Below are 11763 nucleotides of genomic sequence, written 5' to 3' on the forward strand. Positions count from 1 at the left end.
GGGAATCCTCTGTGTTTTGAATCTGATTACCCTGTAAAATTACCTTCCATTCTGATTTTACAGAGGTGCTTCTTTTACTTTTTTCTTTATAGTAAAGTTTGGTTTTTAAGAATCTGATTGGGTTTTTAATGTCCTAAAAACCCAAGGGTCTGGTCTGTGCTCACCTTGGGTACCTATTTGGTTGATATATTGTTCTCAAGCCTCCCCAGGAAAGGGGGTGAAGGGACTTGGGGGGATATTTTGGAGAAACAGGAACTCCAAGTGGTCCTTTTCCTGAATCTTTGTCTAACTCACTTGGTGGTGGCAACAATACCATCCCAGTGCAAGGAATTTGTGCCTTGGGGGAAGTTTTTAACCTAAGATGGTGGAATATAAGCTTAGGGGGTCTTTCATGTGTACCCCAGAGTTCAGAGTGGGGAGGGAACCCTGACAGCAACATAGACAGTTTACTGTGGACACATGGAAAACCTTGAAAAATTTCACATGCACTGTCTCTATTCTATCTTGAAGATCCCCTGGTGAGACAAAGTCTCAAACATTAACATCCTTGAAACGGGAGGGGAAAAATGCATCGTGGCAATGATCATCAAAGCAAAGCTTACATGGACAGGTCACATTATCAGAATGGGTGATGACAGACACTTGAAAAACATTTTCTATTACAAACTAAAACTCAGAAGGAGCAAGACGGGTGGTCAATGAAAACACTTCAAGATCTCCTTAGGCAGAATCTCACCTTGTGATGCATAAATATTGATAACTTTGAAGATGTAGCCACAGACAGATCTGAATGGAGAGCAAGTGTCAATAAAGGTTGTAAATACTTTGAGGAAGACAGATCCAAAAAAAAAAATAAAAATTGAAAACAGGGCCAAGCCGCATGCTAAGTCTTCAGTGGGAGTTCGCACATTCCTGTGTGATATCTGTTAGTGATCTTGCTCCTCGCAAATCAGATTATCTAGCCACATGAGAATGTGTGATGCCATGATGTCATCTTTGGATACAACAGACAACCATACATCTTTAGTATTAATAGTATTTAGCAATAGTTGTACTATTTAAAATACAAATTAGATTGTAAGCTCTTGGAGGCAGGGACTGTCTTTTTGTTCTGTGTTTCTACAGTGCCTAGTGCAAAGTTCCTACTGCTACTGCAATACAAATAACTAATAATATTAACAATTAATAAATGATTCTTTAATCTGATCCTAACCCCTAAAACCAGAGAGTGAAGTTATCCAGTTACTGACATCAGGATGGGGATCACACAGTAAATCAGTAAGGGCCTTATTCAACTTCCCCTTGAAGTCAATGGGAATCTCTCCAATGAATTCAATGGCAGCTGGACTGGGCCAGAATTGACCCCCATCTTGCTCCCAGTGAAGGCAATGGGAGTTTTGCCATTGAATCTAAAGGGAGTAGTACTGCCCCCCCCCCCCCCAGTCAATCAAACGGTTTTGTTCAAGCTAAATTAGCTTGGGCATATGGATATTTAATATTTTCTTACTGAAAAGCACTATGTGCACTTATGATGCTGTATTAATAATAGTCATAATGCTTTCTTACGTAACACTGCTCCCACTGAAGGCAGATATTGATGCTAAACTGCCTGAGTAGGATTAGTCTGAAGAACAATCAGAATTGCATGCTGAAGATGTTGATTTCCTCACAGTTCTAACATTTGTTGTTGCCATGACATTTGAGTACTTACTGTCACCTTCATCTCAGTCTTTTGGAAGCAAGTGACCAATTTTGCCGCCACTCATCTGTAGGAGGAAAGCAATCTTCTGTAATTTGATACATTTTCCTATATCATACCCACGCTTTCAAAACAACAACTAAATAAATATCTTCGCTATTGCCAGTGTTTGCTAACACACTACAATCACAGTTAGCAAAGCACAAGACTGATGCCTTTAAAATTATTAAATGTGAGCCTCAAACATTTCCAAAACAGATATAAAAAGAAAGCACAGGAATGAAGGCCTAGAGTGGAAAAATTAAGTCAGGACTTTCCCAAGGGCTATATGGGACCCTAATGCATCCCACCACAGTCTACCATCAGACCCAGAGCTGTTCTTATCTTTGGCCAGGTCCAGACTAGAGCTTTAAATCGATTTTAAGAGCTCTAAATCGATTTAAAGCTGTAACCGTCCACACTACAGAGTGCATAAAATCGATTTTAAGGGTCCCTAAAATCGATTTTGGAACTCCATCAAAACGAGAGGAGTAACCCCAAAATCGATTTTTTAAAATCGATTTTATGATAGTGTGGACGGCCATCGAAGTTAATGGCCTCCGGGACGTATCCCACAGTGCTCTAGTGGCCGCTCTACACAGGTAAAGGTACTCTTCTGCTGGCCAGGTAAACAGGAAAAGCCCCGGGAACTTTGAAATTCCATTTCCTGCTTGCACAGCGTGGAGCTCTCAGCAGCAGAGAGAAGAATGCAGTCTCCTGAAAAGAGCTCCAGCATGGAGCACACAGGAGTTACTCGATCTGATAGCTGTATGGGGAGAAGAGTCAGTGCTTTCAGAACTGCGCTCGAGCAGACGAAATGAGAAAACCTTTGAAAAAATTTCTAATGCCATGCGGGAGAGGGGACATACCAGGGACTCGTTACAGTGCCGAGTGAAAGTGAAAGAGCTCAGACAGGCGTATCAGAAGACCAAAGCAGCAAAGGGCAGGTCAGGCTCTGCCCCCAAAACATGCCGGTTCTACGACGAGCTTAACGCAATATTGGGGAACAGCGCAACGACGAACCCCCCCTTGTCTGTTGATTCAGAGGTGGGCGTCGTGATTCCTGCAACTAGGGAAGATTTATTTGATGGTGATGATCAGTATGATGAGGACCAAGAGGAGGAGGCTCCAGCAGAGAGCACAGAGCATTTTATCCCCCCAAACAGCCAGGATCTTTTCCTCACCCTTACTGAGGTTCCCTGCCAGCCATCTCAAGGCAGTACTCCAGAAAATGAAGCTGAGGGACCGTCCTCTGGTGAGTGTAATTTTTTTTACTAAAAGCTTCGGTTTAATGTAAGCCTTTTTTACTGGGTGCTTCAAATCACTACCTGTACTTAGAGTCACTGACCAAGTAGATTAAAAACCTTTCCTAAAACAGTGACCCATGAGGTGGTTTTTAGAAAAGTCTCCATTGTAACAGGGCGGATTCATCCTGCTTGTTGGGGGACCGCGAGAGCAAAGCAGGGAAGGAGACCAGCTTCGCCGCGGTTTGCTCTCGCGTTCCCCGAACCACCGAGCAAACCGCAGGCAAGGAGACCTGCTTGTTCGGGGACCGCGAGAGCAAAGCAGGGAAGGAGACCAGCTTCGCCGCGGTTTGCTCTCGCGTTCCCCGAACCACCGAGCAAACCGCAGGCAAGGAGACCTGCTTGTTCGGGGACCGCGAGAGCAAAGCAGGGAAGGAGACCAGCTTCGCCGCGGTTTGCTCTCGCGTTCCCCGAACCACCGAGCAAACCGCAGGCAAGGAGACCTGCTTGTTCGGGGACCGCGAGAGCAAAGCAGGGAAGGAGACCAGCTTCGCCGCGGTTTGCTCTCGCGTTCCCCGAACCACCCAGCAAACCGCAGGCACGGAGACCTGCTTGTTCGGGGAACGCGAGAGCAAAGCAGGGAAGGAGACCAGCTGCGCCGCAGTTTGCTCTCGCGTTCCCCGAACCACCCAGCAAACCGCAGGCAAGGAGACCTGCTTGTTCGGGGAACGCGAGAGCAAAGCAGGGAAGGAGAGTAGCTTGATTACCAGTACAATCTATGTGATGCAGTAGGGACTGTCTGTGTGGGGAGTGGGAGAGCAGGGGAGGACTTTAGGAGATGGACGATGCCAGAGCCTGTAACCTGAGCTAGGCAAGGGAGGGGAAAGGTCAACACCTTTGCCCGGGAAGGGGACAAAGGAAGGGAGTGGCAGGAGGGAAGCAGTTTGAGTTTGGGCTTGGGGCTGTGTGGGCGGAATTCAGGGTATCCTAGCTAGGATCCAAGCACCCTGAAAGTCCAGAAGGACTCGGTGGAGGGGTCCTGACTGTGCCTGCAAGCTCTGCTGTAACCTGTGTTCCTGTTGTCCAATAAACCTTCTGTTTTACTGGCTGGCTAAGAGTCACTGTGGGTCCCAGGAAGAGGGGTGCAGGGCCGGACTCCCCCACACTCCGTGACAACTGGTGGCAGCGGCGGGATATACTGCACCCCGTGGACGGCGCTTTCTGCAGTAAGTGACTGGGGAGCAGTAAAACGAAGGGGTGGTTAACCCCTGGGAGTGTGTGCCCAGTGAGAAGGACTTTGCAGTAACAGGGTCCCCCGGGGGATTGCAGCGAGTGGTCCCAGGGGCGGAGGAGTCTGCAGCTCGACCCTGGCAGAGAGGTGGTGACCTCACGAAGGGCTGGTGCACTAGGGGTCCCCCTGGAAACCGTGGGGAGCGGCGAGCACCCCGGCCTGTGAGTGGCCAGCAGGAAGATGTATGCCAAGCGGCGCAAGTGTGACCTGGTGGAGCTGTGTAAGCAGAGGGGGCTGCACCCAGGGAGGCTCAGCAAGGACCAGCTGATTGCCCAGCTGGAGCAGGGAGACCGCATGAATGAACGGAGCCCTGTCTCTAAGGGAAGCAGCCGAGCAGATGCAGCGCAGGCACCAGTGACTGTCCCTGCTGGGAGTGGTCAACCGGCAGACGAGGGCTTCCCGAGACCCCCCCTTCCTAGGCGTAGAGGAAGGGCGGGGAGGAGCCCAGTGTATACCGAGGGCACCGTGACACCCCCGGCCAGCAGGGGATCCGTCCGGCGAAGCCCACCCCCCAGCAGGGGATCCTCCCGGCAACGCTCGGCATCCGTGGAGCGGATGCGGCTGGAATATGAAAGGGAGCTGAGACGGGAGGAGCTCGAGTTAAAGAGGCGAGAGCTGGAGGAGAAGGCGAAACAACGTGAACATGAGCGGGAGGAGAAGGAGAAACAGCGTAAACATGAGCTGGACCTGGCCCGGCTGAGGAGCAGTGAGGCTCCGGCTGCGGTGCGTGAGGGGGGACCCAAGCCTACAAAGAGCTTTGATAAGCACTTGCTGCCCCGGCGTAAGGAGGGGGAGGACATAGATACCTTCCTGACGGCCTTTGAGAATGCCTGCGAGCTGCACAGGGTTGACCCTGCAGACAGGATCGCAGTTCTCACCCCCTTACTGGACTCCACAGCCGTGGAGGTGTACAGCCGACTGAAAGGGGCGGAGGCAGGGGACTACGAACTGTTCAAACAGGCCCTGCTCCGCGAGTTTGGGCTGACTCCTGAGATGTACCGGAAAAAGTTCCGGAGCCAGCGTAAAACCCGTGAGGTTACATACCTACAACTGGTCAACCGGGCGCAGGGGTATGCCCACAAGTGGACAGCTGGGGCCCAAACTAAAGAGGACCTGCTTGACCTATTCATACTGGAGCACCTGTACGAGCAGTGCCCGTCCGACCTGAGGCTGTGGTTGATGGACCAGAAGCCGGAGAACCCGCAGCATGCAGGCCAGCTGGCCGACCAATTTGTGGACAGTCGGGCAGGGGATGGCAGGGAGGAGTCTCGAAGGAGCAAGCCTGCCTCAACGCAGAGAGAGAGTCATCATGGGACCTCCCAAAGGGGGCCTATGGAGAACCCCCCCAAAAGGGGAACATCCAGCGGCAGGTTCCTTCGACCCACTCAAGGGGACCCACGAGATATGGGCTGCTATCGCTGTGGCCAACAAGGTCACATACGGGCCCAGTGCCCCAAGCTCAGGGACAGACCAAGCAGACCCAACCCGCAGAGGGTGGACTGGGTAAAAACCCAATCGGAGGAGGGGCTACATTCCCAGGAAAGGGGGGTTGGCAACATACCACCTGTGGATGCTCCCGGTTCCGGGTTTTTGGTTTACCGGGTGGGCGCGGGGCTGCCCCTCCGGAAAGAGTGCATTGTTTCCCTGGAAGTGGATGGGAGGAAGGTCACTGGGTACTGGGACACGGGCGCAGAGGTGACGCTGGCCCGGCCTGAGGTGGTGGCCTCAGATCGGATGGTGCCCGACACCTACCTGACCCTGATGGGCGTGGGCGGGACCCCATTCAAGGTACCCGTGGCAAGGGTACACCTGAAATGGGGGGCCAAGGAGGGCCCCAAGGATGTGGGGGTACACCAATATTTGCCCACTGACGTGTTAATGGGAGGGGACCTTGAGGACTGGCCTAGTAACACCCAGAGTGCCCTGGTCGTGACTCGTAGTCAGAGTCGGCAAATGGCACTGCACCCCGAAAACGGGGAAGGTACTCGACCTGAGGTGCAGGACCCTAACTCAGGGAGCGGGGAACGCCCAGGGGCACGGTGCAGAGAGGCTGCGGCCTCAGACCCAGCCAGCAAGAGAGAGCCGGTCCCCATTCCTGTCCCAGCTGCTGAGTTCCAGGCCGAGTTGCAGAAAGATCCCTCCTTGCAGAAGCACAGGGACCGGGCTGACCTTAGTGCGGTACAGACCATGAGGAGAGGTTGCAAGGAGAGGTTCCTGTGGGAGAAGGGGTTCCTGTACCGAGAATGGGCTCCCCCAGGGGAAGTAGAGTCATGGGGGATCAGGAGGCAGCTGGTGGTTCCCCAGAAGTTCCGTCACAAGCTGTTGTACCTGGCCCATGACCTCTCTCTCGCAGGGCACCAGGGAATCCGGCGCACCAGGCAGAGGCTGCTACAGAACTTTTACTGGCCTGGGGTCTTTACCCATGTCCGACAGTACTGCCAATCCTGTGACCCCTGCCAGAGGGTGGGGAAGGCCCGGGACAAGGGGAAAGCGGCTTTGAGGCCTTTACCCATCATAGAAGAACCTTTCCAGAAGGTAGCCATGGACATAGTGGGACCTCTCAGCAAGACGACCCGGTCAGGGAAGAAATACATCCTGGTGGTGGTGGATTTTGCCACTCGCTACCCCGAGGCGGTGGCCTTGTCCTCTATCGAAGCAGACACAGTGGCAGATGCGCTGCTGACAATTTTCAGCCGGGTGGGGTTCCCCAAGGAGGTCTTAACGGACCAGGGGTCCAACTTCATGTCGGCCCTGCTCCGGTCCTTATGGCAGAAATGTGGGGTCCAGCACAACTGGGCCTCAGCGTATCACCCCCAGTCCAACGGGCTGGTAGAAAGGTTCAACGGGACGCTGAAGATGATGCTAAAAACATTTATGAACCAGCATCCGCAAGATTGGGACAAGTACTTACCTCACCTGCTGTTTGCGTACAGGGAGGTACCCCAGGAATCTACTGGGTTTTCACCTTTCGAACTGTTGTATGGAAGGCGGGTGAGGGGGCCCCTAGACCTGATGAGGGACGAATGGGAGGGGAAGGCCGCTCCCGAGGGAGAGTCAGTGGTGGAGTATGTCCTGACCTTCCGGGAAAGACTGGCCGAGCTCATGGGCCTGGCCAGGGAGAATCTGGCCCGAGCCCAGAGGAGGCAGAAGGTCTGGTATGACCGCACAGCACGAGCCCGTACCTTCGCCACCGGGGATCAGGTGATGGTTCTTATCCCCGTGAGGAGAAACAAACTCCAGGCCGCTTGGGAAGGGCCCTTCAAGGTTATCAAGCAACTGAATGAGGTAAACTATGTGGTGGAGCTGTCAAACCGGGCACATCACCGTCGGGTGTACCACGTGAACATGATGAAACCATACTATGACAGGGGGAATGTGGTGTTGGCCGTGTGTGGACATTGGGAGGGGCAGGGAGATGACCCCTTAGTGGATCTATTCCCTGGGACAAAAGCTGGTTCCCCCCTGGAGGCGATTCCCCTCTCTGAGCAACTGACCCCGGGCCAGCACGCTGAGATCAGAGGGGTGCTGCATCTGTACCGACAGCTGTTTTCCAACCAGCCTGGACGCACTAATTTGACTGTCCACCGGGTGGAGACCGGGTCACATCCCCCTATAAGATGCTCCCCTTTTCGGGTCACTGGTAAAACTGCCCAGGATCTTGAAAGAGAGGTCAGGGACATGCTGGCTTTGGGGGTGATCCAGCCGTCTTCCAGCCCTTGGGCCTCGCCAGTAGTGCTGGTTCCCAAGAAGGATGGGTCAATCCGGTTCTGTGTGGACTATCGAAAGCTCAGTGCCATCACCGTATCTGATGCCTACCCTATGCCCAGGCCTGACGAGCTCTTAGACAAGCTGGGAGGTGCACGGTACCTCACCACTATGGATCTTACCAAAGGCTACTGGCAAGTGCCGCTGGACGCAGATGCCAGGCTGAAATCGGCCTTTATCACCCCTCTGGGGCTCTATGAGTTTTTGACCCTGCCCTTCGGCCTCAAGGGAGCGCCAGCCACCTTCCAGCGCCTGGTGGATCAGCTACTGAGGGGGATGGAGAGTTTTGCCGTGGCGTATATTGACGACATCTGCGTCTTCAGCCAGACCTGGGAGGACCACGTGTCCCAGGTTAAACAAGTCCTGGACCGACTCCGAAAGGCTGGGTTAACAGTAAAGGCTGAGAAGTGCAAGGTGGGGATGGCTGAAGTATCTTACCTGGGCCATCGGGTGGGGAGCGGCTGCCTGAAGCCGGAACCAGCCAAGGTGGAGGTGATCAGAGACTGGCCTGCTCCCCAAACCAAAAAGCAGGTCCAGGCCTTTATTGGGATGGCGGGGTACTATCGAAGGTTCGTGCCCCACTTCAGTGCCATAGCCGGCCCCATCACTGAACTGTGCAAAAAGGGGAAGCCAGACAAGGTGATCTGGACTGAGCAGTGCCAGGAGGCTTTCCGGGCGCTGAAGGAGGCTCTGGTTAGCGACCCAGTTCTGGCAAACCCAGATTTTGACAAACCCTTTATGGTGTTCACCGATGCCTCAGACACGGGACTGGGGGCGGTGTTAATGCAGGAGGATGAAAAGGGGGAGAGACACCCCATCGTGTACCTGAGTAAGAAGCTGCTACCCCGGGAACAAAGCTACGCGGCCATCGAGAAGGAATGCCTGGCCATGGTGTGGGCCCTTAAGAAGCTAGAGCCATATCTCTTTGGGCGACACTTCACCGTATACACCAACCACTCTCCCCTGACCTGGCTGCACCAGATGAAAGGAGCCAACGCCAAGCTCCTGAGGTGGAGCCTGCTCCTGCAGGACTATGACATGGACGTGGTCCATGTGAAGGGAAGTGCCAACCTGACAGCGGATGCGTTGTCCCGGAGAGGGGACCCTGAACTTCCCCAGGTCACTGGGCAGAGTGACCCCGCTCAGTTCAGTCTCGAAGGGGGGAGAGATGTGATGCAGTAGGGACTGTCTGTGTGGGGAGTGGGAGAGCAGGGGAGGACTTTAGGAGATGGACGATGCCAGAGCCTGTAACCTGAGCTAGGCAAGGGAGGGGAAAGGTCAACACCTTTGCCCGGGAAGGGGACAAAGGAAGGGAGTGGCAGGAGGGAAGCAGTTTGAGTTTGGGCTTGGGGCTGTGTGGGCGGAATTCAGGGTATCCTAGCTAGGATCCAAGCACCCTGAAAGTCCAGAAGGACTCGGTGGAGGGGTCCTGACTGTGCCTGCAAGCTCTGCTGTAACCTGTGTTCCTGTTGTCCAATAAACCTTCTGTTTTACTGGCTGGCTAAGAGTCACTGTGGGTCCCAGGAAGAGGGGTGCAGGGCCGGACTCCCCCACACTCCGTGACAATCTACTACAGGGATTACTAGCCATTATTAACTTACCATTTTCTCCGGACACGGTCTGTGTGCTCCCCTGACCTGCGTCTGAGCAGAACTCTCTGTCCTCAGCCACAAGCAATAAGTATTAAAGGAATCCTAAGGTGACCTTGTGGTAAAGTAAAATGTTCAAGGTTCGGTAACAGGCACAGGTCAGTGAGGAGAAAGACTGTATGCATGGTTGTGTGAAATGTGTCTCTTATGATTCTTTTATCACTCTTTCCAAACCCCACCCCCCCACACACAGCTGCACATTTCTCCAGCCTCCCTCTCGCTTCTCATCTACGTGGGGGGGGTATCATAAGAAGACTGAGGAAAAGGAGGACGCGTGAGGACATGTTCACCAAAATTATGGCAGTAACCCGTACAGAGAGAGCTCAGCAGGGAGACTGGAAGCAATTGGTCGCAAAGTACAGGGAGGCTGCCAGTCAACGCGAAGACAGGAGGGACCAACGCGAAGACAGGAGGGACGCCAAAAATGATGTCAGGTGGCAGGAAGATCAGCGCTGGCGAGCAGCAACTCTGGATCTTCTTCGTGATCAGACTGACATCCTCCGCGATATGCTGCAAGAGCTCCGTGGTTTCAGAATGCCCCTACAGCCCGTGTATAACCTCCCTCAGTACTCACCCTGTCCCACACCTTCCAGAACCAGGCGTGTAAGAACGCGTGGGGGAAGGCTCTCTGCACCAGCCCCCTCCACTGCTGCGGACACTCCAACCAGAAGGCTTTCATTAGATTGAAAAGCCCTTTGTGTCCTGTTTTTTCCCTCCTCTAATGATCCAAACTTCTCCCATGGCACCTTTGCCTATTTTTACTCTCAGGTCATGCTATTAAGGCAGTGTGACTGTAGTTTGGTAATGAACTAAAGCAAGCAGCTTTGGAAAGCTGCACGGAAGCTAGTTATCAGCATCAGGATTTGACAATTGGGGATATGGGTAATAAAGGGAAAACAAAGAAAGCAGCCATACCGTAACCTGGTCCATGAGAATTCTTGTTCTGTCTTCTCTGATGCACTTTCTTCTTTCAAACCTCCCTCCCCCTTCCTCCAAACCTCCCTCGCTCCGTCCCCCATAGAACGCTGAGTTATGAAATTTCATGCACAGTATTGTAACAACAAGCATGATGCTTGATTGATGAAAGGGTCTGATTTTAAATAAAGAACACAATTCTTGTAACAAATAGTAGTAACTTTATTTTCAATAAAAAAGCAGTTAAGGAAGGTTGCAGGTACTGTGCCTAGCAGCAGACGGAAGCAGCTAATGGTGGAGGTAGGTAATAATTGGGAAATACAGAATTATATGTTTTCCAATGGACAGCTCTCGCAAGTAACCTAAGCAAGCAATTGAGGAATGCTGCAGGCAAAGTATCTTGCAGCAGCAACACCGCATAGACGGGGAGGGCAGCAATCAATTGAAAGGAAAATCAGCATTCAAACTGTACCCTGGCCCATGAGGAAGCTACTTTTCAGTGCTTCTCTGATGCGCACAGCATCCTGGTGAGATCTTCTAATTGCCCTGGTGTCCGGCTGCGCATAATCAGCGGCCAGGTGGTTTACCTCAGTCTCCCACCCCGCTATAAAGGCCTCCCCCTTGCTCTCACAGAGATTGTGGAGCACACAGCAAGCAGCAATGACAAAGGGGATATTGGTTTGGCTAAGATCTGAGCGAGTAAGAAGCGTTCGCCATCTCGCCTTAAGCCTGCCAAATGCACATTCTACCACCATTCTGCACTTGCTCAGCCTGTAATTAAACAACTCCTGAGCACTGTCAAGGCTGCCTGTGTATGGCTTCATTAGCCAGGGCATCAAGGGGTAGGCTGGGTCCCCAAGGATAACTATAGGCATTTGGACATCTCCAACTGTTATTCTCTGATCAGGGAAGTAGGTCCCTTGCTGCAGCCGTTTAAACAGTGTAGTGCTCCTGAAGACACGTGCGTCGTGAACCCTTCCTGGCCATCCCACGTGGATGTTGGTGAAACGTCCCTTGTGATCCACCAGGGCTTGCAGAACCATCGAAAAGTACCCCTTGCGGTTAATGTACTGGGCACCCTGGTGTTCCGGTGCCAAAATAGGGATGTGGGTTCCATCTATGGCCCCCCCACAGTTAGGGAATCCCATTGCAGCAAAGCCA

The 11763-nt window shown here is 52.8% G+C and overlaps 1 protein-coding gene across 1 annotated transcript; it reads left to right on the forward strand.

Annotated features, from left to right (window-relative positions):
* The first annotated feature begins 2463 nt into the window (after positions 1-2463).
* On the forward strand, positions 2464-10699 carry LOC127046988 (uncharacterized). The gene is made up of 2 exons (XM_050944766.1): positions 2464-2993; positions 9881-10699. Exons 1-2 carry the CDS (start codon positions 2588-2590, stop codon positions 10372-10374), a joined length of 900 nt encoding a protein of 299 aa, XP_050800723.1. The 5' UTR covers positions 2464-2587; the 3' UTR covers positions 10375-10699.
* The last annotated feature ends 1064 nt before the right edge of the window (positions 10700-11763 follow it).

Source organism: Gopherus flavomarginatus, chromosome 3 (assembly GCF_025201925.1).
Source record: "Gopherus flavomarginatus isolate rGopFla2 chromosome 3, rGopFla2.mat.asm, whole genome shotgun sequence".
NCBI classification, from domain to species: Eukaryota; Metazoa; Chordata; order Testudines; family Testudinidae; genus Gopherus; species Gopherus flavomarginatus.